Below are 27,077 nucleotides of genomic sequence, written 5' to 3'. Positions count from 1 at the left end.
TTTTTCCCCTTACTTCCGCCCCGCCCAAACATGGCCGCCGGCGGAACGAAAATCACCCGGGCCCCAGCTCCTGCCACCTCCGCCGCCCAAAGATCGGATGGCCCCTGTGATTGGCCAGAGGGCGGGGCGGGGCGAGAGAGTGGAGGAGCGAGCGCTGTGGTTGGTGAAGAGGGGATCACGTGGCGTTGCAGTGCTTTGGGGTGACGGCTGACGGGCGGGTAGCCGCGAGCGCTGGGTGAGTGACTCGGCCGCGAAGCGAGTCTGGGGGCGGGGCCTGGGCTTCCCGCTAAGGATTGTGGGGGTCCGAGGGGCAGCTGCGGGGCGGCGGCGGCGCCACTCTGAGCTGTGGCACGCGAGAGGTCCGGGCTCGAGGTCCGTCGGTTCCGCCGGCGGGGGTGCCAGTCAGTGCTGCCGTGCGGGGAGCTGGGCTCAGCGCCCTCCCCCCCCCCCCCGGGCCTGCGCCCTGGCGCTGCTTCTCCGGAGTTGGCGCTGCCAGGCGGCCGGCTCCCCGGCCACCCCAGCCCGTGGCACGACGCCACAGCCCCTCCTCCGTGGCTCCCTGTGGGCCCCACGGGGTGCTGCCCCCTTCCCTGCCTGGGGGATGGGAATGAAGCGCTCCCCCCCCCCGCTCTGGCCGGGGCAGGCGTGGCCCCGAGTGGCCCTGGAAAGGGGGGATTTCCAGCCTCCGCTGGAAGGATGGCGCCGGTGCAGGGCGGGGCCTCGACACAAGGGGTCAGACTGCAGCGAGGCCAGTGGGTGTCTGTGGGGCACAGCGAAAACCCCACATGCCCTTCCTGGTGTGAACGACAGGCTAGAGGGGAAGTGCGCTGTTAGTAAAGGAACAAAAGAGCCACAGCTTCATGTTTGCTTTCCTCTTTGGGGTGTATGTGTGGGAACTGGTTTTCTGTTCCTCTTTTTGCATATAGTTAATTTCCTATATCTTTTTTCATAGGATGGGTGGGGATAAAAGAGACTACCTTGTGCAGGTTGTTTATCTTGTGCTTACACTCTGTTTCCTTCTCTACAGTCAACATTTTTCCTCTTTTCTAGAAGTGAATCCAAAAAAGAAATCTGACTAGCAGAAATTTTCCCCGCTTCTCATCTGTCTCTGGTTTTTCTCCAACTTGGAAGTGGCTGGGGTTTGTTTCAGATTTCTTTTGGGAATGAGGTGAAATGCTGTGTTAGATACTCTGTTTCAAATTTTCCTTGTACTGCTATTTAACATTGGCCTGCTAAACCCAGGGCTGTGAGTTCAATCCTTGAGGGGGCCATTTAGGGATCTGGGGCAAAAATTGGGGATTGGTCCTGCTTTGAGCAGGGGGTTGGACTAGATGGCCTCCTGAGGGCCCTTCCAACCCTGATCTTCTATGATTTGGTCTGTAGATCCTGTTTTTAGGCTGTTAGGTGTCCCCCAAAATTATGTGCACAGAAGCTGTTCAGTATCTGAACTCACCTGGCTAACTTCCCCCTCTTGCTGGAAAGGGAGGACCATTGTCTAACCGTTACAGCAGAGATCTGGGTCCCTGTCTACACTAAGGAAGTTTTTAAATATGTCCCTTCATTGCTAACGCCAGTTCAGCTCCGCCTGTATTAGCAACATTAGGAGCCCTAGTGTAGATGTGCTACCCCCATTGTAAGCACTCTGTCAATTCCACCTGCTCTGGATATTCTCCAACCAAGGCCATAAAATCCTCCATCACTCCTTTCAGCTGTTCTTTCTGCCAGGCTGCGAGGTTGTGGAACCCAATTTTCTCCCTTAGCTGGCATTTGTATTGGGGTTAGGGTGTTCTTAGTCTAAATTATATACATAGTAGAAACTAGTTGATCTCTTTTCTTGCTTTTAGGTTTGGATTTTTTCTGACCATTCAGTTCTCTCTGTTTTGGTAGATGGAGGAAGATGTAAGGGATCCCTTCCCTGACAAATTACATGGTGGATAGCCACAGTCTGTATAATGCAAGAGAGATGAGGCCTCCTCAGATCCCGGATGCTTTTTGTCTGAGAAGGGGCCTGTGAAACTCCATTCTTGTCCCTTTGCCAGTTATTTTAGAATTGGTTTTGCCCTGGATTGATTTAAGGTTCTCCTGGGATGTAAACAAAACTCACTTGGCTGTTGTCTCTGCTTTCCATATGCTGGTGCAACAAGCCTCAGTCCCTTGTCATCCTTTAGGGAACAGTATATTAAAGAGTTGATGAATCTGCATCTTCAAATCAAACTTAGAGTTCAATCCCATGAATTTTCATCCTCCTAAGGTCCTTGTGAGCCTCATAGAAACTTACTTTTTCTTGCATCTGTCATTTTATGGCTATAACATCTGTGAAGAAAGTTTCAGAACTGCAGGCTTTGATGGCATCCTTATACAAATTTTCAGAAGGATGAAGTAGTCCTAAGCCAGCCTCCCAAACACAAGCGTGGTGGTCTCATTTTGTTTTAAATCAGGTAGTTTCTATGCCAATATTCTTCCAAAATTCTGTGACCTTCTGGGTTTAGCTTGGCTGGATACAGTGGATGTGAAGAGGGGCCATTGTTAAGTCATTGTCAGGGCAAAGTCTTTTAGGAAATCCTCAAGATTGAGGGTGGGTGGGTGGCTGGCCATTCCTTTCAATCTAGAAGTGAGCTAAGCAGACCAGATTCAGTGAGCTGTAGCTCACGAAAGCTTATGCTCAAATAAATTGGTTAGTCTCTAAGGTGCCACAAGTACTCCTTTTCTTTTTGTGAATACAGACTAACACGGCTGTTACTCTGTAAAGTTCTCAGACTATGTCCTTGCTGAATTCCTTCTGTACCAAGAGGACTTAATACCCCTTCTGCTGGAATCTAGCAGCTACTGTTGAGCTGGAAGGCTGCTACCTAGAGCCTGACTCATACCTCTTCTAAGTGCTGTATTCTTGATACCGATTTGTGATCAGATTGAAGGCTGCGCACAGGAGAGGAGTGTTTCAGTCTCTCTTCAGTAAGGAGCACGCCTCAGTTCTCTTCAAGTGGATGTGTGAGGAAGTAGGATCTGGAAAGGAAAAAAAGTAAGGGCTTGTCTTCATTTACAGCGGTGCAGCTGCAGTGCTTTAGTGAAGACGCTCTTACACTGATGGGAGAGCTTATCTCGTTGGTGGAGTTAATCCACCTCTCTGAGAGGCAGTAGCTATGTTGGTGGGACAAGCTCTCCCGCTGATATAGTTGTGTCTACATGTGGGGGTTAAGTTGGCATAGTGTCACTCAGGGCTGAAGATTTTTCACATCCCTGAGTGATGTCATTATACCGATATCTATCGGTAATGTAGACCTGGCCTAAGTTTACTTACAGAAGAAACTTTTGCCCACGTAACGTATTGTCTCAGTAGGTCCATACTGACTCTCTCTCCTCCCTACTTCAGAGATTTAAATTAAAGATTTAACAGACACTATGTGCCCATGTCAATACATACCAATATTTCAAAGCGGCATGTGGTGAAAGATTAGGGAGCTTGGTGGGGACCAGGGCTGTTTTATAATCAGGGCTGTGGGTGGAGGAGCAAGGCTATGTATAGCAGGGAGAGTAGCTGGGCCATGCATGGAGAGAATGGGTAACATAGTTATGGTGGACTGCAGCTGTAGGGGCCACCGGGGCAACTGACTCAGGACGGTGCGGGGGCATCAGGGCTCTGGAAGGGGATGTATCAAGGCGGACAGCTGTCTGAGTATCAGCTTTGATGTAGACTTTAAAAACCTGGCAACTTTCTTAAAAACCAGTTAAGGTGGTTCAAGTGACTTCCACAAATATAACCATAAAAAAGCCAGCAAATCCCTAGTTAAGTCCTCAGCTATCTCATGCGACCTACAGCCATGATTTCACCTTTTCTCCTCTGCCTCACCTGCAATATGATGCATGTTTTGTGCAGAGGAGGAAGTTGGAGGAGGCAAATGCAACTTTTAACTCCCTCCACAAGCAGCTGTTACAACACATCAGCGGACAGGCTTCCTCATTTTGTCGCCTAAATTAAGTCTACTAAAGAGGTTAGACAGTAACTTCCCAAAATGATGAACACTGTACAAACAGCTTGCACTTAAAAAAGCCAAATAATTCTCTCCATTAACAATCATACAACAGGACACACGTCAACCATCAACTTCAAGTCTAGGCCATGCCCACAGCCATCTACTTCTACACACTAATTTTATACTCCAAACATCTGTTTCATACCACTCCATGTGGTCCAAGTTAAAAGTTGCATCTTTAGGCCCCGATAGCAAACAATTTACTGCCGTGGGTAGTCCCACTGGTAATAAAGTTAAGCCCTTATCTTTGCAGGATTGGGGTTTTAGTGTGGAGGTTGAGGGAGGCGACAGAAGTGATGTTGGTGAGGTAATGTGAATAAGGCAAAATCATGGCCGTAGTTTGCAAGGGCTGGCTGAGGACTTAGCTAAGGGCTTCCTGACTCATGTTATGGTTGTATTATGTTTAAAGCACTGAAATGGGACTCAGGAGATCTGGATTTGATTCCTGGCTCTGCCACAGAAACCCTGTGTGACCTTGGGTAAGTCACTTTAACTTGTCTGCAGCTCAGTTCCCCATCTGTAAAATGGAGGTAATAGGCCTGGCCTTTCTCCCACTCCTTGTCTGTCTTGTCTGTGCAGATGGTAAGCTCTTTGGGACAGGGCCCATCTCGTAGTACAGCACCCAACACAGTGGGACCCTGACTGAGGCTGAAATTTCAGGGCCAGGCAGTGCCTGCTAGAAATCTGTTCAGCTGATATGTGGGTACCAACTCTTCAACCCTCACTCCGCATTGCACACATTTCTGAGGGAGGATAGGGATGGCATATCTTGTCTAATGGAATACATGAAGAGTCAATGGACTCCTACTGAGACAATGCGTTGTGGGTAGGGAGTGGGGAGCTGGGATTAAGGTCACTGAATGGAAGTCTTGGGGCTTTGCTGGGTATGGGCAGTGGGGGAAGGTACTGACCTAGGCTGAACTTGAACTCTGATTTCTTCCAGGGTGAGGGGAAGCAGACAGTTGATTTCCCCAAAAGATGCAGTTTTTTGGCCGACTTGTAAACACCATCAACAATGTCAGCAACCTGTTTTCAAACCCTTACCGGGTGAAGGAGGTGCCCCTGGCAGAGTATGTGGCTCACACACTTCTGAGAGAGGAAAACAGGGTGATCCTGTATAAGAACAAAAACGCTCACTACTGGGACTGCCTGCTGGTGAACCCCCAGAGTAAGCTGGTCGCCTTTCGGTGAGTGACAGATGACCCTTTCCTCTTCTGGACAAGTTTTGGAGCCAGAGTGGAGATTTTCTGAGAACAGGGAGAGTGGTAGCATGGGCAATGGAAACATCTTTCTGGCTACAGGTGCTGTCACTGGGGACAGGATGCCCAACCGGGTGAGGAGTCCCTAAGAGTGAATGCAGGCGGGAGGAGAAATGCCTAGCATTAGGGTGTGGAGAATCAATATGTCTCCCTAGTGCTAGGAGGATTGGCTTTTGGCCTATATTGAGGGGAGCTGGGCTGTATTCTCATTCCCTTTATTCTTCTCCAGGCTCTTCCGGTTAGACAATGAGACGGAAGCTGTTGAGCGCTTTGAGCAGTATGCCAGGCGGCTGCGCCCCTTCTACGAGAGCTCGCCACAACCCCTGCAGCTAGAGGTCCTCCAGCAACTAAGTGACTGTTTCCGTAACCACCCCCACTGGTCCCTGGCGCATGTGGCAGTGGAGACAGAGCTTCTGGGGAGTTTCCGACACAATCGCATCCTAAGGCAAGGGCTGAGGAGTTCTCCTGAAGGAGTATCACTTGGAGTTAGCTCAGGGCAGGAATGCAGTTCAGGCCCATGCTTTCAAGGTCAAGCACCTAAATCCATATTCCAGCCCCTAAATAAATAAAAGTGAGCTGCTTCTTGGAAGAGCTTGGGTCCTGCAACTTCCATGGACCTCGCATTGGCAGATAGTGGCCTAAATGCCTAGCTTGGCCAAATGATGGGTGTGATAACTGCTTACATAAGAACAGCCATACTGGGTCAGACCAGAGGTCCATCTAGACCTGTGTCCTGTCTTCCAACAGTGGCCAATGACAGATGCCCCAGAGGGAATGAATACAACAGGTTTATCAAGTGATCCATCCCCTGTCGCCCATTCCCAGCTTCTGGCAAACAGAGGCTAGGGACACCATCCCTGCCCATCCTGGCTAATAGCTATTGATGGACCTATCTTCCATGAACTTATCTATATCTTTTTTGAACCCTGTTATAGTCTTGGCCTTCACAACATCCTCTGGCAAAGAGTTCCACAGGTTGACTGCGTTGTGTGAAGAAATACTTCCTTTTGTTTGTTTTAAATCTGCTGCTTACCCATTATTGAAGGGTATAAATCTAACACTCACCATGGGAGTTGCTAGTGGGCTTTGAGCTCATTACCGTCAACACCAACCTCCTGCATTTGAACTGAAGGAATAAATCCACTAGCCGGTAGCAGTAGTAAGGCTGTTATATAATCTACGTGGACCAGCCACTAGAGGGGGTTGTGGTACGCTGTGTCATGTTACATAAGCAACAAGAAAGGAGAGGAATTGTCTTCCTGGATCATAAAGCCTTCCTAGGCTGGAAATCACTTTGGCCTAGATCATGGGTGGGCAAACGTTTTCGCAACCCCAGTGTGGCCCTCGGGCCAAACTGTACGGAGGGCCAGATAGGGAAGGCTGTGCCTCCCCAAACAGCCTGGCCCCCATCCCCTAACTGCCCCCTCCCACTTCCTGCCCCCGACTGCCCCCCTCAGGACCCCCAACCCACCCACACCCCCGCTACTTCTTGTCCCCTGACCGCCCCCTCCCGGGACCCCCTGTACCCCTAGGATCCCACCCCCTGTCCAATTCCCCCTCTCCCCTGACTGCCCCAACCCCTATCCACACCCCTGCCCCCTGACAGGCCCCCCAGGACTCCCATGCCTATCCAACCCCCTCTGTTCCCCATCCCCTGACCGCCCCCCCCCGATCTTCTGCCCCATCCAACTGCCCCCTGTCCCCGACTGCTCCCCGGGACTCCCAGCCCCTTATCCAACCCTCCTGCTCCCTGACCCCTTACCATGCTGCTCAGAGCAGCAGGAGCTGGCAGCCTGGCGGGAGCCAGCCATGCTGCTGCTCTGGCTGTGAGCTGAGGCTGCGGGGGAGGGGGGACAGCAGGGGAGGGGCCAGGACTAGCCTCCCCATCCGGGAGCTCAGGGGCCGGGCAGGATGGTCCCGTGGGCCGTAGTTTGCCCATCTCTGAGCTAGATGCCCCATTCCCTTTCAGCATTGATCTGGCGAAATGTTCAGTGTGGGCAAGGGGAATTAGGAACTGGATAGCTCAGGGACTGAGGGGTTAATGCAGGAGCTTTCTCCTCTTGGTCACTGGGTACAATCTAGCAGAGGATGCTGCACATCAGGAGGAGGAGTGTTAGCCGTGCTATGTGGTGGTTCCAGTCCTGGAATAGCAGGAGGTGCTAGATGGCAGGAATGAGTGCTTTGGCAGGGCTGTGAGTGGAGGAAGCTTGCACACCACTTCCCCATGCTCTGCCATGGGCTGTCAGCCCCTTGCTTTCACCAAGTACATGAAACAATTAGTTCTAACACAGTAATTTAGGGAATCTGACGCAAACCTCTGGTAGGGTGTTGTACTGAATGTCCTCTCTCAGGGCAGGGGCCCACCTATTTACTCTCTTTTGTTGCAGCTGTGTGAACAGCACAGAGTGCGAGGATGGCTGTACCCCACTGCAGCTTGCCTGCCGGAAGGGAAACATGGAGTGTCTGTGTGAGCTGGTGGAGTGCCATGCCCGGCTGGATGTCACTGACAAAAATGGGGAGACAGTCTTTCACTATGCTGTCCGAGGAAGTAACCCTGAGATCATAAAGGTGAGGGCGAAGCAGGGGGCTTTACAGCTGGCTGCTGCGTACTCTTCCCACCACAGGGTGGGGGTGAAAGAAAGGAACCCAGTGCTGTACGTCTGGAGGAGATAGAAACAAGGCTTTCCACATTTGGGGGAGAAAAAGCCAGATAAATCTGCTGCTGCAGGAGGACAGGAGGGTGCAAATCTTTGGCTTGATCTCAGCCCCCCCCGGCTTCCTCCCTCTTCAGGGACTTTGATGACTGCATGGCTGCAGAGTTCTTCAGGACTGAACTCTAAAGCCCAGAGTGCTCTGGGACAGGAGTAAAACAGGACGAGGTGCAAAATGAGTGCACCAGAAAAGACTATTTGCATCTACTTCTGGCCTTAGGCCAAGAGTTCCCTTTCTTGCTTCCATGGTGCCTATAGCAACAGAAGACCAAATCAAGTTTCACATGGCCTTTCATGGTGGCTGAGGGTTAAAGCCTAGCTTGAACCATTCCTGTCATTTTTCAAAGTCTGCAGAGTCTGTCCTTAAACCTGCCTCCCCTTGATTCAGGTGACATGACAGTCAGAGCTGTGTGTGGACAGAGTCTGACCAGACCATCATTTCTCTGGGTCCTTTTTTAATTACTATGGTATGTTGGCCAGACTGGCTTGACAATGCAGACCCTTATGGACTGAGTCAATGTGGTTCCTTCCTGCTAGTCTGATGGGTTAGTGAGAACAGTGCGTTTACACAGGCTAAGATTAAGGATTGTGGTCCTGAGGTTTTGGTGGTGCCCATAACTACCCTCTGGATTTGGTCTGAGTATAGACCTGAGGGCTACAGATGTGCTTCTGTTGTTGCTCTGTGAGATGACTGACTGCTGTCCATAGACAAGTGCTCTCTGCACTGTGCCAGAGCCTGAATCTTGATGGAAAAGGAGACAGGACACTGACAGGTGGCATTGGAGACTTTTTTTGCTGGCTGTTCCCTATTCTTATACCATCCAGGAAGGGCAGGGCTCAGAGTTACAGGTGGCCGAACCCTTGGATGGAGGAATGTGTGTTTCTGGTCTGTGGTTACTTTGAGATGGGTTTTGTGAGAAGAGGTTCTGGAGTCGAGTGGGGGCAGACTGAGTTCTCAGTGTGATTTGCAGTCCAGAAATTTTCTGCTGGGCTTGACTTTGCTGCCTCTGTCGCAGAGGAGAGGGAGGAGCTCTGCCGCCTTCACAGCCCTGACGTAGGTTTGTAGAAATTCCTCAGGGCCAAGTCTGGCTGTATCTGATTGCAGTCCATGCCAGCACCACTTGAGTTTTCTTCCTCCTGGCTTTCTTTTTTTTTTTTTTTCCTATGGCAGGTCATTGGTGATCTGTGTGGGGTGAGAGAAGGTGCTTCAGTGCTGGTATTTCTATGGCTATAGCCAGATAACCTTGCAGCACTTCACCATTTCTCCTACTTCTTGGCTTTTGAATTGGGTAGTTTTCTAGAAGTTAGTCTTGGACTTTGGAGGAGTCCAGGAGAGTTTTGGGACAGACCATGGGGGCTTTCTTGACTTGTGACAAGGAAGATGGGATGAGGAGGAGGCCTCGCCACATCTAGGGTGTTGGACTTTTAAGGGACCCTAAAAACAATCCTGATTTAACGGGGCAGCCTCTCCATGTTACTGTAATAACAGCAGCTTAATGGGTTTGCCCTGAGATTTTAAACGGGATTGACCTCCCCCAGGATGCTGTTTAACCTTTGCATCAGCAAAGAACAGGGAAATTAAACTGTCCAGATTCACTTCCTGCCTCTCCAGTGGGTTTGGGTTTCCTGCAATGGGGGTAGGGGTGTGTGGGAGGGAGTGTCAGGTTAACAAACAGACCAACAACACCGTTTTGTTTGAAATTTCCAAAACCAAAGTCTTGAAAACATTTCTATTTTGTTGATACTTTAAGCAGGATCTGGATTCACGTTCTAACCTAAGCTTGAGCCAAAGGGGAGAGCACAAGGTGGAGTAATAGATTTCCCAGTTGGACAAACAAGGAGAGTTTAAATAACCACCAGGATAGACTTGTGGGATGGTTCTAGGGTAGGGGATGAAGAGGGGGACAAGCTATACCATTTATGATGAGTCAAATGCTGTCCCCAGCAGCAGTCCTCAGAGCCTGGAGAGAGAGAGAGAGAGAGAGAGATTTTGCTGTTTAATTTCTTTTCAGCTCCTGGGCAAAAAGCCATCTGTTGGCTTGAACCACCTGAGCAATCAGGGGCAGACGCCTCTGCACCTAGCCTGCCAGCTGGGCAAAGAGGATGTGGTTCTGGCTCTACTGAAATGCCATGCAAAGTGCAACATCATGGGGACACTGGGCTACCCCATTCACACTGCTGTGAAGTACTCCCATAAGGGGTAAGTGTTCACCTGTCTTGTTGGAAGGGTCCTGCCTACAGGCTTGGAGCCCATGTGCTCCTCCCTGGGTGCGTGCTCCTCCGTGCTGAGAACTATATCTGGGTATCACTGACTGGCATAGACTTGCCTGCCCCTTCCCAGTGCTTGCCTATCTTGTAGGGATAGGAGTAACAGCAGGATAGTGCTCACTGGCTGAGACTCTGCCTAGTACCCGTTCGCCTTGCTTGGAATGGAACTCTATGGTTGATGCCTGGCTAGCATGCCCCTTCCTAGTGCTCACTTGCCTCCCTGAGAATGGGCACTCTTAAGACGCCACATGCTGGCTCAGATCCTGTGTGCCCACTATCATTGTGGGTTTGCCTTTGAGGATGGGCCAGCCCCAGAATGTCACCCGCTAGCACTAATGTTCTGTTACCTCCCAGGTTCAGTTTGTCTTGCTAGCAGGACATGACCCAACGGCCTAGATTCCAGGTATCTTTTCCCAGTGCCTCTATCCTCTCTGCTGTTGATGCCTTTGAGGAGCAGTGGGCGCTGTCCAGGGTTCTCTGCTCGGTGTCTCCATCAGGTTCCCTTCGTTTGATCCTTTGACCTCACTCCTGTCCCTGTTATCTCATTAGTTGTCCCCCGGAATCATTTGGCTTCCAGGTCCTGTGGATCCTCCCCTTAGGCTGGGGGGAGGTCCTTTAGCAGTGCATGGACTTCTGCCCACCCACTTCCTGGATCCGAATAGGATCCTCTCTGCTAGTGTGGCCCATTGACTCTTAGCTCCTCCTCAGTCTAAGAACAGGGAGCACTGGATGCTTTGCTGTTCAGGGGCCTGCCCAGGTCACAGAGCATCCCAGGTGGGGTGGAGAGACAGAGGGCTGTTAACCCACAGTTCCTCAGTGTGGGCTCTCAAGGATGTGATGACCCCTGCACATTGTTGGCAGGCTGGGGTCTTTGTCCTCATCCATGACCGTTCCCTTTCCATGCCTCCATCTCATTTCCTCCTGAAGGTGTGTGCGAGCCCTTCTTGAAGTGGATGTCAATCAAGTTCAGTTCAAGGACCCCCACTACGGAGCAGCTGTGCTCCACTGGGCCAAAAATGCTGAGGTAAGCAGAGCTGATGCCAGGCAGAGGGGCAAACTGACAGGCATGCCAGCATGCCACTCAGTCACACTGGACTACTTCTTCTCATATGAAATTCTGCTCCCCTCCCCCCTGTTAATTCCTCCAGCTGGAAACGTTCACCTTCCTGCAGGTTGCTGCATGTGTGATTCTGTTTAGAGCACAGTAACCTAGCAAGCCACCTAAAAGACAGTCGCTGGTCACCCACGACTCAGATTCTCAGGTAGAGCAGCCTCTTTCCCCAGGCCGCTTCCCATGGTACTGGTTGAGAGAATCAGTGCCATCAACAGTAGGGGGAGAGAGCTGTGGACCCTCACAGTGAAATGGGCAGATCTTGGTACTGGGTAACCTTGGTTATTGGACTGCCAGCTTGTTCCCCTTCGCTCTCTTTCTGATGGAGTAATAGTGCTAAATCCACCTCTAGGGTGGAACATGGCAGCTATTCTGTGCCATCAACATTACATAGCAGTTTCTAAGATGGGAAACAGAAGAATAACTTCTCACTGCAGGGGAATTTTAGCTAGACAAGTTATAATCACCCAGAGTGGAAATTGGCCTGCCAATTCCCAGAATTCTTGTGAAAAATGCCAGGGGAGCTGGCATAACACCCCCCTGGTGCCATACTAGGGCACTGATTCAGGCCTAGTTTAGAGGGGAGACTGCCTCTTGTTGCACTGCCAGCACTCCTTCCTCCAGCATTTAGGTTCTCCTTGGATGTCTCCCAGTCAAGAACTGAACAGGCTTGAAACTGCCAGGCTCATAAGGTGGGACAGTGGAAATAAACAGGAGGATTTTGGCAAAATCTACACACAATCTTCCCTCAAATGTGCCAAGGATTTTAATCCCAATGGGATCACATTTTTCATTTAGCTCTGGCTCTGCTTGGCCCCATTCCTGTGTTTTGTTGTAAGACACAAGCAAGACATTCAGAAGCATAGGTAAGGTCGTTAAAGTGAAGAGCTGTTTTGGTATCAAGTATTTAGAGAAACCTCACAAGATCCTCCTTGTCACAATTCAGATGCCCAGGGCTTTGTAGCTGACACTTAACTGTTAAGCCTTGTCTACACTAGTCTTTGTTTCTTCCCCCATTGCTATCATCAGCTTCTCAAGCACTCACTGCCTGGCATCTTCTACCTAAGGAAGAACAGGCTAGTTTGCCCACCCATGCTGTTGTTCTGAAGCTATCACGGTTCCTTGTTGCTTTCTCTCCCTTTCTTCCTATGCCTTTGGGGCACAGATGACCCGGATGCTGATTGAGTATGGCTGTGACGTGAATTCTGTCAGCAAGACAGCAGACATGGCTTTGCACATCATGGTCAAGCGGGGGCGTTTTGACAGCGCAATGGTGCTGCTGACGCACGGGGCTCTTGCTAATGCCAAGGGGAAGGATGGCAACACCCCGCTGCACCTGGCCATGAAGGTGAGTTTCTCCCAGGCCACAGGTTTTCACTTCCCAGGGGATCTGACGGAGACCTTTTCTGCCAGGCCAGGGCATGAAAAGAACACCATGGAGCCGCCCCACCATTCCTTTTTATGAGAAAGGGGTTAGTATGCACAACTGCTCTCTTCTATGCTTCTAGCTGGGTTTAATTGGTCCAGCTGTGCTGGTGCCCACACCAGGAACATCACAGGCCCTGGCCCTCAAGTGGTGGGAAGGAGATGAATTCATCAGGATGCTCTTAATTAGCAGGAGCACCCAAGGACGAGAGCGACAGGGCCCAGCAAAGGCAGCGGCAAGCGGATGAAGGGAGCGTTGCCTATGACGAGATTTCTTCCTTCTTACAGCAAGACCACCTGGAGACGATCAAGGCCCTCATTGTGTTTGGAGCAGATGTTGAGATCTCCAATGAGTTTGGAGAGACACCAGGGCTGGTGGCTGCCAGGACCAGCAAAGGTGAGCTCTGGGCAGAAGAGGGGAAGAAGGGAGCAGGAGGTAGAAGTGGAAAGCCAGACACTGCCCCTCTCCAAGCCACGCTGTCAGATGCTGCAGGGGCATGATGGGGAGAGGCAGGGCAACTGAACCACCAAGGTGCAGTCCCATCCCCGAGCACACCGTGTACACAGTGTCTACCCCATAAAGCAGCTGTGAAATGCAGGGTCAGGGATCCCAACAAAACACAAGCCCTAAAATCTGGTTGTAGAAGGATGCACAAAGTATGATCGCTACCTCACTTCCCATCCCTCAGTTATTGTACACACACGGGACTGGCTTTCTAGGGTGTATGGAATGACCCTGTGATTTGTGTATTGATTTTTCTTTTTAATATGTGCGACTCCCCCACCTTGCAAGGTCCTAACCGGAAGGTGCTCTTAGGCCTGCTGCAAATGGTAGGGACGGAACGCTGCCACCCACCTAGCCCCGAATCCCCCCACATGGCATCCACAGCATCACTACCGCTGTCCACCTCCCCGGAAAGACCACCGCTCCCACGGAACAACGGCCACAGTTTAGGTAAAACCTTCCCTGGCCTTGTCTCTCACTCTCCTCTCTTTGCAGTCTTCTCTGAGAGCTTCTCTCTGGATTGTCCTGCACTTTTGGGGTTCTGTCCCCTCTCCCAGCTCTCATTATCTTTAGTACCTGTCAGCCTGCTCCCATTTTTCCCAGGATCAGGTCTACCCTTCTCTTATTTTCCCCAGTAAAACTCTCTATAGATCTGTTTGGATTCTTGGGTACACCCCTGCAGTGCACCAGCCCGAGGAGGAGAATTTTGGGGTGACTGGCCACACACCCCTGGAATAGATCTGGGATCTATGTCCATCCCCATACCCTGTGACACCCTCCCCCATCCATCTGGAAAGGCAGAAAAGAGCTCAGCTGAAATTTGTCTTGAGTTTTCCATTCTCGGTTGGTGATGGGGCATCCTGGGTGTGGGGGAGAGGTGGGGAGGAATGAGACATGGGAGTGTCTGGGGCCCAGATCCTGAAGTCTGAAAGCTAGTGGAGGGAAAGGCTGAGGCCTAGGGATAGATGAATGTGGAAAATGAATTCCCTTCTCACCCCAGCAGAGGGGCGTCTCTCTAGGCAGTGATAGGGTCTCGTTGATAAGATGGAGCAATGGATGTAGTAGAAGGACAGAAAAAGAGGAAGTACTTACCTGTAGTTCTGCTGCTCTGAAGAAATAGCCATCCAGGATTCTCACTCCAAGCTTAGTACCATTCCTGTGTGGTTTCTCCAGAGAAAATGGATTCATCTCACCCCAGCAGGTGTGTCTGTACCTCCCGGGGTTCCACTGCTGGAGTAATACAAGGAGGGAAATCCAGGGCTGAATTCCCCTCTTCTCTCAAGAGTGGTGGAGGTCTAGGTGTGTCCTTCCAGGATTAGGCTTCTGATATATTGACAGAACAGGGCTGTTTTTATCAGGGACCTGAGTGTGTGCTGAGAAATCTCATCCAGTGCTGAGATTCCTCCAAAGATCCACTGCTTCCTTCTGGTCGCTGGCAATAATGTATTTTTTCTCCTCCCCTGTTTTTCTTTTGGTTTCACAGGCTGGCACCTCATCTGGGCCAGGTTGCCCTTGCCCTCCCCTCCCCCCCCCCCCCCCCCCCGAATCCCAGGTTGAGGCCTGGGATACAGCTGCAGATGGGTAGTAAGGAGGCTCCCAGACCTCCATGTCTGGTTATCTCCCAGGGTTAGATTTAGGTTTCTTTCTCATTTCCTGCGGCTGCTGGGACCTGCCTCCTCTCTGTCTTACTCTGGTCCATCTGCTCCTCTGCATCTTTGTTTGAAAGCTCTCTGCCTGCCTGCTCTCGGGGATTTGATTTCTGATCCTATTTGGCTTGGAGTCTAAGGAAGGGGTGAATTGGTGGCACTGCATGCAGTGGCTTGTATGCTCAAGGGAGGAGGGGCAAAGAACTTGTTTGATAGGGGTGGGAACTTGACGTTCTTAGTGTTGATATAACATGGTGCAAGGCCTTTGCTGGGGGGGTGGAATGTGTCCGTACCAGTAACCAGCTACCGGGGGACAGAAGAGAGACGGCAGAGCGATGATTAAGGACTTGGCTTATTGTGATAGAGAGCCCACTAACTATAACTTTGCTAAATAGTGACTTGAGGCGATATGACAAGTATCTGTCCCTCAGGAGTGCTAGAAGGGTCTAAATAGCAAGGAGATGTCGCTTGGATAAAACCATAAAACTTTGGTTGGCTGTTGTGAAGTATTTCCTGATGGTGAGGTCTGTGTAAGTGCGAAAGAGTTTCCCAAGGGAAGTGGTGGAAGCGTCGTTGCTTGGGACGTTGAAGCACTGGAGATTGTACTGCAGGGAGCAGGTCTTCGCTGGCAGGGAAGGGTCAGGCATGAAAGGTCTTTTCTGCCGCCGAGCTCTTTGAGATGAGGGCAGAAGGGTGGGAAAGGGAACTAGAGGGATAGGGTAGAAGATTAGAGGGCAGTGGGGGAGCTCTAGGGATGCAGGGGACCCCGGAGGAAATCTTCTCACCCCAGGTGAAGCAAAGGCACTGTTTATGCATATTCCTCTCCTCCCTCTACGACTCTCTCCTGCTGTCTGTTTGTGCCTCTCTAGGTTACGACAGCATCATCCATATTTCCACAGCACTTGGCCACTTGCTGAAGACGCCGGATGTCGTGGACTCTACCAGTGATGCAACGAGAACGTAAGCTAGGAGTGGAACTCATGGGACAACTGCATGGCTTGAATACGGGGATGGGAGGGAGTGAATTTCTCCTCCCCCCATTATGCATGGCACCCTCATTCCTGGAACAAACCAGAGTGCCATGCAGGGGCTCATGCGCATGTGAGGTTCTCTGCTCTCATTATCATTGACTAAAGTCCCATGCATGGCATGCCCATGTGTGACCCCTCTCCCCCTGCTAGTGCCCAGAGTCACGCATTGGCCTACACCCCCAATGGAACCCAATCTGGGTGATTAAAATCTACCACCTCTGCACTCACCATCACCCATTTAATGCTGTTGAGCAGCTAGTGCAGGCTTTGGCCCAGCCCAGCACACTGACTTGATGGCTGCAAAGCTCTGTGCCAATTTCTGCACCATTTTGGCAGTATCTTGATGCATGTGACGCATCTGTCTTGTGTGGGGTAGGGAGGGGATGCACAGAGATTGCATGAAATGCAGGGGGAGTGTTGATGGAACACTCTTGCTGCGGGGGGAGGTGTGTGATTGAAGGGCAAGCAGCAGGGTCCTGGGTGGGGGAGGGGAATAAGGAAACTGTCCTCAGCAAATCAAAGGGGTGGTCAGTTCTGTGTATGCTTTGTTGTTTTGAAAGGAATATTGTATTAAAACAAGTCGTGTCGGAGAGAAGGAATCTGAATGGCTGGTGACAGTCACAGCTGTGGAAGGACAATGGCAGGCTTGGGAGCTATACCCGTTTGTTCCAAAACCTGTACTAAAACACACACGGCAGAAAGAATGTCATCAATGAATCCCAGTCTTCAAGGGAAATAGCTCCCACCAAGGGATGGGTTATACCAGAGTCCTGCCCAACTTGGGAGCCATAACTCTGGGCATCGGGAGAAATTACACTGTATGCCCAGTCCTCTCAGAGGCCAGAGGAGAGGAGCAGATCCCTGTCTGTCTTGAGGGGCCGAAGGCCTTCTCCTCCTCCCGGGTCTTCTGAGATGTGCATGGATTTCATATCGCCAAGCCCCGAGGACTCTGGCCCTAAATTCTGTAGCAAGGCCCCTGGGTTTCCATGGCACTCTGGGGCAGCAGATTGAGAATTGTGTGGTAGCTTCTGGTAAGTGTGTGAGAGCGGAGGGATTGTTGAATTAAATAGGAACGGGATTAAGACAGTGGGCCCCCAGTGTAATTTATTTGAATATTAAATTCCCTCTATTTTACAATGCATTTAAATGTAAAGGGCCAGATCCCCAGCTGGTGTAAATCGGCACAGCTCCATTGAAAGGGATGACATCCTGTGCCCCACCAGAATGCACTGTTGTCCCTAACAACACATAGCTGCTGATCATTGAAGTGGGTGGGGTGACACCAGTTTACACCATCTGGAGATCAGTCCTTTTGCTACCAAGGTGCTGCCATCTTTTGTTTGTCATGGCAACATGTAACTGCATTGTGGGGGATGTTGCAGGGGGAAGGTAGAGGTTTTGGTGGCTGGGATAGATAGAGATTTTAGTGCCTGGGAGATGAGTTTGAGATTGTGGGGGGGACACATTAGCTGGGCGTTTCTGCTAAAATGATCGCTCATGAAATAGTTCACAACGTTGACAGGGCAGTGATGCTTTCTTTTGGGATATAAGACAGTGTTACATCTGGAGACGGGAAGGCAGCTCTCCACAGAGAGCTTTCTTTCTTTTGTCTGTGTGAGGCTGCTGATCTCAGACCTCATAGAAAGACCTTGTTTAGCCTGGGCAACTCTCCCTGATTTCCCAGGGGATGGTATCTGAAAACAGGCGATAGGTGAGGTCTGGGAACTGATCATGGTGGTGGATGGCTGCTTTGGCACCTGAAAGGGAAAGGAGGATGTTTGAGGATGGTTTGGCAGCTGAGAAATCAGTTGTGTGCTTTTGGGGTTGCAGGAGGGTTTAGAAATTGGGAGGAGAGCTGGGACACTTGAGGGGCTGCAAAGAGGTGCTGGGAGAGAGGTTGGGGCATCAGGGAGGGGGTTCAGGATGCTTGAGAGGAGGCCAGTTTATAGAGGAATGTCATTCCTGTCTGCTGCACTGAGCATACCCTATGTTCTAATACATAACTTAGCCCGCATCTTCCTGTTCTCCTGGTCCCTCTCAAGGTACGATCGCCTCCTGTGTCTGGATGGAGGGGGCATCCGGGGCCTGGTGCTCATCCAGCTTCTCATCGCTATTGAGAAGGCTGCTGGCCGACCAATCAGGGAACTCTTTGACTGGATCGCAGGGACCAGCACCGGAGGGATCCTGGCACTGGCTGTTGTACACGGTAAGGGACGAGTGGGGTGGCAGCAACGACCCACAGGCACAGCCGTTGCTAAGCCTGGGTCAGAACGGTTTCTCGGCATGTGGAGAACAGGGCAGGCAGGAGAGGCGGGGGCTGCAGCTCTGTGATCCTGTGGCTCTGGGAGGTTGCTACCAGCTGAAAGGGAAATGGGATTTTTTAAGGAACAAATGCCAGAACTCTGGTCGGTGTTTGTTCCTCCTTGGAAATGATCTGACCTGCTGTTTGGAATTTGAGAAGTCACACAGCGGACAGCAGTGTTTTTGGCAACCAGGTGTTCCTGGTCTTATCCCCACCAAGGGTCTATGCCCAGGTTCCTTAGCTCTTTGTTATTATCTGGAGAATCCTGAGGAGTGAGCTCTGAACTTGCCCTCCTCCCTCAGAGGCTTTCTGATAGACAGAGCTCCTGCTCTGGGTAGACACTGCAGGGGCTGAGTGTGATGCTGCCACATCCCCCCCTGACCCTGTGGAATTCGAGCTCCGATTCCCCCGGGTCTGGCTGGTTCTGCTTTTCTGTCTGCCTCCCACTGCCTGTTACAGCTAGTTCCGTTTTGTGTCTCAGGGAAGCCGGTGGACTACCTGCGCTGCCTGTACTTTCGCATGAAGGATGAGGTGTTCCGAGGGTCGCGGCCGTACGAGTCGGAGCCCCTGGATGAGTTCCTGAAGAGGGAATTTGGAGAGCACACCAAAATGACAGATGTCCAGAAACCGAAGTGGGTCACAGCTGGGGCTGCGCTTACTAATAATCTCTGTTGAGATTGTTCACTCCCCTCCTTTCGGCAGGCTCCGGGGTGAGGCGTTCAGCCAGGCCACGAACCAGATCAGGAGGAGGAGGTTGATTCAGAGGCTGACAATGACTACCCAGATTTGTTTCAACACCAATCTTTGTTTCTCATTTCATTTCCCACAGGGTCATAGTAACAGGGACCCTGTGTGACCGGCAACCTGCCGAGCTCCACCTCTTTCGGAATTACAAGGCACCAGCGATGAAAAACAAGCCTGATGTGAAGACAACGGACCCCTTCAGACCACTGACCAATCCAGAAGGTAAATGCTTTCATGCACCAGAGTCCACTGCGGGGAGAGGGGGAGAAAAGGGGGGGAGGTGGGGAGAGGTATGTCCCGGCAGTGGGTTAGTCTCTACTTTAACGATCCTTGGAGCTTGCTCTGTCCTAGTGGACGTTTCGCAGGCTATGTCTACACTACAACCGGGGTCTACGCTCTGAGATCGATCCATTGGTGGTCGATTTAGCAGGTCTAGTGAAGACCCACCAAATCAACAGCAGATCGCTCTCCAGTCGACTCCTGTACTATCCCCGACCAAAGTTGACGTGAGAGTTTCTCCTGTCGACCCCCCCACGTTGTAGAACTTGTGGTAACTCAACCTAAGGTACGTCGACTCCAGCTACGTTACTCACCTAGCAGGAGTTGCGTAGCATAGGTCGACTTACCACTGTAGTGTAGACATAGCCTTAGTCTCCCCTCTCACCTGTCCTGCCTTGACTGTTCATGCTTTCTGCAGCAATAAGCTGTAGCACACTGGCCTAACCACCTGGGCATATGTTCTGCCACTCTGCAGAGCCGCAAATTCAGCAGCCACTCTCCCTGGTTCTGTGGGAGAAGAGTGGTGCAGAAGGGCCGCCAAATTTTTGGAAAGGGGTCAGGAGGATGCACCTTCCTGAATCTATGTGCAGAGGCGGGGGCACGCAGGGAATGTGTCTCCACAGATTTCTGCCTTCCATTTAGCAACATCCAGAGGGGCTGCTGCAGACTCTGCCCCACAGGGCATTGGGGCTGGGCAAGGCCTGGGCTGCCTATTGTGGGGACACCCAGTGGGGAGGAGGCAGAGGGTCCCCCTGGTGGTGACACTCACCACGTGTCCGTGCAGTGCAGGGAGGGAGGAAGCAGCAGGGTGTGGGGCTGCAGGCTGAGCCTCTCCCTCCGCCCTGCCCCCCCACTACATAGGGCTGCTTTTCCTTCCTTGCTGCTGGAGTCCCAGCGCTTCCCCCTGCCTGCTTTGCAGACTGCCCTGTGCGAACGCTCCGGGCCTGTTCCCAGGGCAGAGGCCACTCTCCCACTCCTATAACGGGCTCTGCCCAGGGGAAGCTGCTCCCCATACACAGCAGTGGGGCTTGCCCTGCCTTCCATTTAGAAACAGCTTCTAGATCCAGAGGTGATGCATGGGGAGGTCACATGCCTCCCCTCACCCCACAGAAACTTTAAATTGTGGCCCACCCCAGTATCAACAGTTATACATCGCCTCTGTCTATAGGGATGGGTTCCAAAGGGACATCTCCATCCCTCCTGGGCTAGTGAATGAATCTATTACATACAATGGGCAAATTCATCCCCAACGTAACTCTGCTGGCTTCAGTGGAGTCCCAGCAGAGATGAATTTGGCCCATTATCTTTAAAGGAGTCTTGAGTGGTGGTGGGAGGGGAGATGGGTGGGAGAATATTGCTGGGTCGTCATTTACATAAGCAGTTATTCTCCCGTGAATCCAGGCAAAGCCCACAGTGTTACGAAGAAAGAGGGCAGCGCTAACTGGCGGAGGGGGCCTCTGAAGTTACAGATCTCTCCCCTTCCCCCTCCTCCCAAAATCTACTCTGTCTTGCTTCACCATTCAGCAGCGTGTGTGTGTCTGTCCGTGGTGGCACAAGAAGTCAGTCAGTCGTACGCTCTGTCTCATGTTCCCACAGACCAGCTTGTGTGGCGAGCTGCCCGCTGTAGTGGTGCGGCCCCAACGTACTTCCGACCAATCGGGCGTTTTTTGGATGGTGGGCTGCTGGCCAATAACCCCACCCTGGATGCCATGACGGAGATCCATGAGTACAACAAGTCCCTAAGCCAGAAGGTGAGGATAAATCCTAGGGCTTTAATCGCTACCTGGGGGATTTCTCCAGCATGACTTTACAAGGGGGTTTGGTTTGTAAATGACTCCTCCCTGGGAAGGGGGCTGTAACTGGTGGCTCTCTGAGACCAGGGTCCTGTGTTTAGCCACCAAGCAGGTAGTGCATCGTAGACAGCGGCACTGCGATCTCCCCAGATCTCCCCAGCACAGTGCTCCAACCTGGCTGTTGTAGGAGGATCAGCTCATTCTCTGTCCATGGCTTTTTCAGTTCTTAGCCTCTCTGAGGAGGCAACAGATAGGGCCAGTTAGTGCTAATGTGGTGATGGCTTTTTGCGTGATGCTGGTGGCTGTGCTCTAGGCAAAAGGCTGGGATTCCCCCCAGTTATTTCCACATGGGATGTTTAACGGAGGTTGATGACTGTCCATCACTTCCGACATGGGGTTGGATTGGCTGCGAAGACTTGGAGAGGGTTCTGGATCAGGGTGGGAGAGGCGTGTGTCTGAGTTATTGTGCAGGAGGTGTGGGGGCTGTGGGGAAATCTTATGTAATCCTCAATCTCTTGAGCCATACAGGTCCCCAGTATTATCAGCTCAAAGATCTGGGCAATGGAATGGGGACAGCAATTTATGAATCCCCCCCCCCCTCCTGTTTGTGTATTTTTTGGGGGGGTAATACTGTGGATTCACGCCAACAAAAATTTGTTTCTCCATCCTTCAAAGGGGCAGAGCCAGAAGGTGCGGAAATTGGGAGTGGTGGTCTCCCTTGGGACGGGGAGGCCTCCACAGGTCCCCGTGAGCTCCGTGGATGTCTTCCGCCCCTCCAACCCCTGGGAGCTGGCCAAGACTGTCTTTGGGGCCAAAGAGCTGGGCAAGATGGTGGTGGATTGTGTGAGTAATGGGGAGTGGGGTGGATGGGATGAAGCTGTGGAGTGGCGCGGGGGGGGACACACCTGAGGTGGTTTCTGATGCTAAATCGTACTATTTTTAAAAAGAAAAGATGCTCAGTTGGGACTTACCAGGCTGTTACCCTTTAAATTCCAGCGAGGATGTGGGGATCACCTGTGACATCTATTCAGAGAGCTCCATGGACCACTCCCCATCATACAGCACTCAATAACAAGGGTCTTACTCCCTAGCAAGGTGTCTACAATCACTTTCCATCCCAGCTGCCATCATTCTCCCTCTTGGAACCTCCTTAAATCCCTTGTTCTCTAAACTTTGGTGAGTCCAAATTACTGCAGCAAAAACCTCTCCCACACTTTAGAAAGCGGGTTGAGTAGTGACATGGGAATTGTTACGCCGTGCTTCTGACACCTAGAACTGTGAGCCACCGTGTTACCCCTCTGCCTTATCAAGGGCGAGAGCTTTGGTGCTGCTAAGCTCTATGTGTGTCAGCTCCCTGATACACCAGCCTGACTGCCTGGCCAGCAAACTCTTCTAAACTCTACTAGTCAAAACCTTTCCTTGCAGGTAACAGTCAGTGAACCCGAGTTCCCCAGAGCTGTCTCCCTGCAGTGTCCGCCCCTCTCACTGGACACTCGTAGAAGTTACTAAATTCACTCCTTCCATGGGCACAAAGCACACATCAGCCTGTTAGATTAGCTGTAGACTCACATTTCTCTTTAATCCACACAGGACTGAGATGACTTCTTAATAAAACAAGAAGAAATTTATTAACCAAGAAGAGATTTAAATAATACAAAGCACAAGAAAGAGAGATGGGTGGTTCCAAACAAAAAAAAGAAAACCCACACAAGCTGCAGTCTTTGCCTACGCCATTTTCTTTCTTACGTCAAGTTACCAGGAATTACACGTTACTTACATCAAGTTATCAAGTATTGGCCCTCCAACTTTTACAGCCTTGAAGGGTGCTGTAACGTAGGTCCCCTCACTGATTGATCACTAAAAAGGTCTCTCTGCTCCCCTTATATTACCCAAAGTCCATTGTCTCTGCCTTGAGAACCAGGAAGGCTTCCTGGGGTTTCTGTCCCCCGGCGTGATTGTTAAATGATCTTCTCCTTACTTGTTTAGCTTGATGGCTTTGTTTACCTTATATATAAACATACTTGCATTGTCCTTTGCCTCTAACCATGCTTGTCATGTGGGTAAATGCATATTCCTTTGTCTAAGGCAGGCAGAGTTTATACACTGCCCCCCAAACACATTTCAAGACCATATTTCCAGCACACATCTGTAACAACATGATGTATGTACATCCTGTACATACATCATGTGGTGACTATCGGGACCTGTTTGTCACCAGTTTACATATACCTTCCATGACACCTTTTACATACATATTATGACAGTGTACTGGGGCAACGAGTATATCAGGCCTGATGAGAGTTACAGTATGGGTGGTCCTCTGCCAGCTGTTATTGAGGGGGTCCCAGGAAAGCCGGAATGTTAGGGGGTGAGATCGTTTGAAGTGGCCCAGCTGAAAGAATTCTTCCGATTTGGCACTTGTATCCTTCAAATACATGTAGATTTGCAAAGGGGTTAGGTGGATTACCTCTGGGAGCAAATGAGAAGGTAGGATAACCAGCAGGGGGCAGAATGGTGTAAGTATCAAACACAGTCTGTCAGTTAATCCTGCAGAGCGTTTGTGTGACGGGTTGTGGAGCTGGGTTAATGACACCATAGCTGAGAGTATAAAACCCTTCTTTGTAAACCTGATTTTTTGACACCAGCCACCATAATCTTGTCAAACAAGCTGCTTTCTGCCTGAAATTTTATATGGACGGTCTATTGGCAGAGGTGATCTTGTGTGTAGAAAGTTTGTGGTTGACCAGGTGAGCCTCTCCAAGTGATCGGACACAGAGGACCTAATTTTCAAAGTGGGGCTCCACAATTTTTTGCATGCAAAAATGGGTACCATTTACTTATGGGTGCAAAATTCCAGTTGCAGAATTGGAGGCCTGGTTTAAAAACTAAGCCCTGAAAAGTGGGGTATTTTGCTTTTAGAAAAACCTTCTGTATTGCCCTCATGATCATTTGTCAACATTAAACAAATTGAGGAAATTCCTAAATAAAAACCATTGTAGTAGAGAGAAGATTGGATATGTCTCTCACACAAACAAGCACCCCTTAAACAACAACAAAGCGTGGAATATTTTTGTTCACAAAAGCTGAATGCTTGAAAGGAAAATTTGGAGTTAAGGTTCCCCAAATAACCTTAACTTTGACCCCTTCTCAGTCTTATACCTACAGACCAGAAAACCTCTGTGGAGTTTGTATTTGCCATGAGCTCTGCATTTCAGGTCTCATCTGAAAGGTGCCCCAGTATAACTCATAGGGCTCGTAGTGAATGCAACCCCTGCTGGCATCCTGCTCCTGGAGCAGAAGCCAGGGTACAAACAGAATCCGAGAGATTTCGCTGCTCAGAACCCAGAGCCTCCAACTAGAATCACCACCAAGGCCCGTTTTTGCACTTTTGTCTGCACACAAAACTGTGGAGGCCTGGGACACCAAAAGGATTAGAAGAGTGTGCTCAGCCCCATGGGGAGCTGCGGCAGGGCCTGTAGAAAGGCTCCCCTACATCATTTGGTGGGTAAGTTTCCAAAATGTAGTTTTCTCTCTCTCGGAGGCCTGTACACTGGGACTCAGTGCCAAGGGAGCCTGACTTTACAAGCAGAGGGATACAAGCATTTAGGTTGGTTTCAGTGACCTAAGAGTTGGCATGTTTCCCCCTGCAGTGCACTGACGCGGATGGCCCAGCTGTGGACCGTGCCAGGGCTTGGTGTGAGATGACAGACACCCTCTATTTCCGGTATGAGCTTTTCTTGGCTGGTGCCCTTCCACTCTCTCTGTGCTGGGCTATCTGTATGGTTGTCTCTCTTCCCATTGTTCTCCCCCTCTCTCAGAACCTGAGTGTGGCATGTGTCCCCCTCCCCAGGCATCATGTGGTGCTGCATTTGATGCTTGTGTCCCCATCCCTGCCTGTCCCTTCTTGTGTTGCTGCCCCCCTGTCTTCCCCAATCCCACCTGGTGACATCTCGATATCCACAGGTTCAGCCCACTGCTGCACTCGGACGTGATGCTGGATGAGGTGAATGACGCGATCCTAGTGAACGCACTCTGGGATACTCAGCTCTACATCTGCCAACAGCAGGAGCAGTTCAAGCAGCTGGTGCAGGAGCTCCTCACCCGATGACTTTCTGGAAGACTTGAAGGCACCAGTGCCCAATCCTGACAGTAGTGACTTAGGAAGCGGGCAAGGAGTAACAGCCTTTGTAGAAGAGCCAGACTAGGGGTTGTCCTCGCCGTCAGACCAAGACATTGGTGGGAAGAATTCAGGGATCAGCGATATTAAATATGAAGCAGTACCCCGGCCCCATGCACACATGCGGTGGCAGCTGGGAATTTACAACTGGTATGGAGGCCTGAGTCCCCTGTCCTCAGAGTGCAGTCTCTGGTACCCCCCAGGTATGGGCATATTCCGTAAATCACCCTGCCCTGAATCTATCTGACAGAGCAAGGGCAGACCTCACACTGCTTCCTACCTCCTGAGCAGACCTTCTGGAAGGTAACCCTGAGAACAGATCTCCCTTCCCCTAGAATATCTCTGGTGCTGGCCCTTCCCACCCTGGATAGCACAATGAAAGTGAGGCAAAGACAAACTTTTGAGGGTTACTTTATCCACTCTTGCAAATGTATGTGTGTTGTGGAGGGAACTGGAGTCGCTACCCCATGTGGTCTGGATGGAGAAGGGGCTAGGAATAGGGTAAAGTCTCTGCAGTAGTTTTGGACCCAAAGTATTGTGATTGTTCTTTTGTGATCCGTTATCAGTCTTGGGGTGAGGGATGGGGGAAGATCTTCCCTTGATCTGTTATAGCCTGTGACTGCTGCCCTTTCCCTTTCTATTGCTTTAGTGCTCTTTCCACCCCCTCCCATCTCTCCTTCCAGTGTCCCTCCCAGTTCCCAACAGCTTCTGGCCACTAAGGTGGTGTGAGCAGAGCTGGGGGGAAGGGGATGAGGCTTCCGGGTTTTCAATGAATGTTTCCTGCTGCCTGGCCTGTGCTGATAGTCCTCACGCATGGGCTGAGATGTGGAAACTCCTCCCCCTCCCTTCCCTTCCAGGGGTCACATGATGAGGAGCAAAATTCTTGCTTCAGCCATGGAACAAAGATTAAACCAAATTTATTGGGGGCCATTTATTGGCTGATAACACTGAATAAAAAGATAACGATGATTTAAATACTGTATTCTCTGTGATCATTTCCCTCTGAGGAATCTGACCCCTGGGACTAGATGGATTTCTGCTATTTCATTCTCCCCCTTCCCAGCTTTTCCTCCTGTGTTGGGAATTCCAGTGCACTCTTAAAAGGCACTCACTGTTTCTGCGTTTTGTTTAGTTTTTGATAGAAGTGAATTTATTTGCCTGTAGGAACCAGTTTGGAGTTCATCGGGTCATCTCCCATGTTCTCTCTCTCTCTCTCTCTCTCTCTCTTAAATCTCACATTGTTTTTGCCTTGCAAAACAAACTAACCAGTTGTGGTGGTGTTGCAAAGAGAGGGTTCAGTGTGAAACTTACAAGGTGTGAAATAAAGGGAGGTTTGAAGTCCATTTTATCATCATAAGCTTTGTATTTCTGTAATGTCTTCTATCCTGCAAGATCCCAAAGGGCTTTGGGTCTGATTCTAATCCTATTTACACCAGTGCAGCCGATGAAGTGAGCTGTAGCTCACGAAAGCTTATGCTCAAATAAATTGGTTAGTCTCTAAGGTGCCACAAGTACTCCTTTTTTTTGCAAATACAGACTAACCCGGCTGCTACTCTGAAACCTGTCATTTTACACCAGTGTAATTCCACTGATTGCAGCAAAATCACTCTTGATTTACACCAATGTGTATATGAGCAGAATCCTGCCCTCTATCTGTATGAAGGGATCAATCACCAGTGAAGTGCAGCCTCTTCTCGGGTGGAATGTAATGGCTGTTTAAGAATGCACAGCAACATCCCACAGCTGTCCAGGTGTTTCGGGCAAGCAGTCTGTAATGACCCAGTTGGAACTGGGT

The 27,077-nt window shown here is 50.6% G+C and overlaps 1 protein-coding gene across 10 annotated transcripts; it reads left to right on the top strand.

Moving 5' to 3' along the window:
- The first annotated feature begins 200 nt into the window (after nt 1–200).
- PLA2G6 (phospholipase A2 group VI) lies at nt 201–26,625 on the top strand. 10 transcript variants are annotated; one of them, XM_084626877.1, is made up of 18 exons: nt 319–372; nt 1,051–1,139; nt 4,975–5,218; nt 5,520–5,735; nt 7,678–7,858; nt 10,014–10,201; nt 11,197–11,293; nt 12,546–12,728; nt 13,094–13,202; nt 13,599–13,760; nt 15,826–15,916; nt 18,030–18,193; nt 18,771–18,921; nt 19,119–19,255; nt 20,909–21,063; nt 21,781–21,948; nt 24,756–24,829; nt 25,069–26,625. In XM_084626877.1, the coding sequence occupies exons 3-18, from the start codon at nt 5,010–5,012 to the stop codon at nt 25,211–25,213; spliced, it is 2,430 nt and encodes an 809-aa protein (XP_084483003.1). In that variant the 5' UTR covers nt 319–372; nt 1,051–1,139; nt 4,975–5,009; the 3' UTR covers nt 25,214–26,625. The 10 variants fall into 10 exon arrangements, 9 of the variants coding, with proteins under 9 accessions (XP_084483006.1, XP_084483005.1, XP_084483001.1 ...); XM_084626878.1 differs by having other exon boundaries at nt 1,051–1,168; XM_084626880.1 differs by lacking the exons at nt 319–372; nt 1,051–1,139 and adding an exon at nt 201–235.
- Nucleotides 26,626–27,077: the final 452 nt, after the last annotated feature.

This window comes from Lepidochelys olivacea (genome assembly GCF_965140295.1).
Source record: "Lepidochelys olivacea isolate rLepOli2 genome assembly, chromosome: 1".
Classification (NCBI taxonomy): Eukaryota; Metazoa; Chordata; order Testudines; family Cheloniidae; genus Lepidochelys; species Lepidochelys olivacea.
The sequence above is the reverse complement of the archived record's forward strand: the minus strand, read 5'-3'. Positions and strand labels throughout refer to the sequence as shown.

Excerpts from the sequence above, each read along its gene's own strand:
- PLA2G6 (XM_084626880.1), top strand. The coding sequence starts at position 5,010 with ATGCAGTTTTTTGGCCGACTTGTAAACACCATCAACAATGTCAGCAAC. Across the intron at positions 13,203-13,598 it reads GGCTGCCAGGACCAGCAAAG|GTCCTAACCGGAAGGTGCTC; the intron begins GTGAGCTCTGGG and ends CCACCTTGCAAG. Across the intron at positions 18,922-19,118 it reads ACAGATGTCCAGAAACCGAA|GGTCATAGTAACAGGGACCC; the intron begins GTGGGTCACAGC and ends CATTTCCCACAG.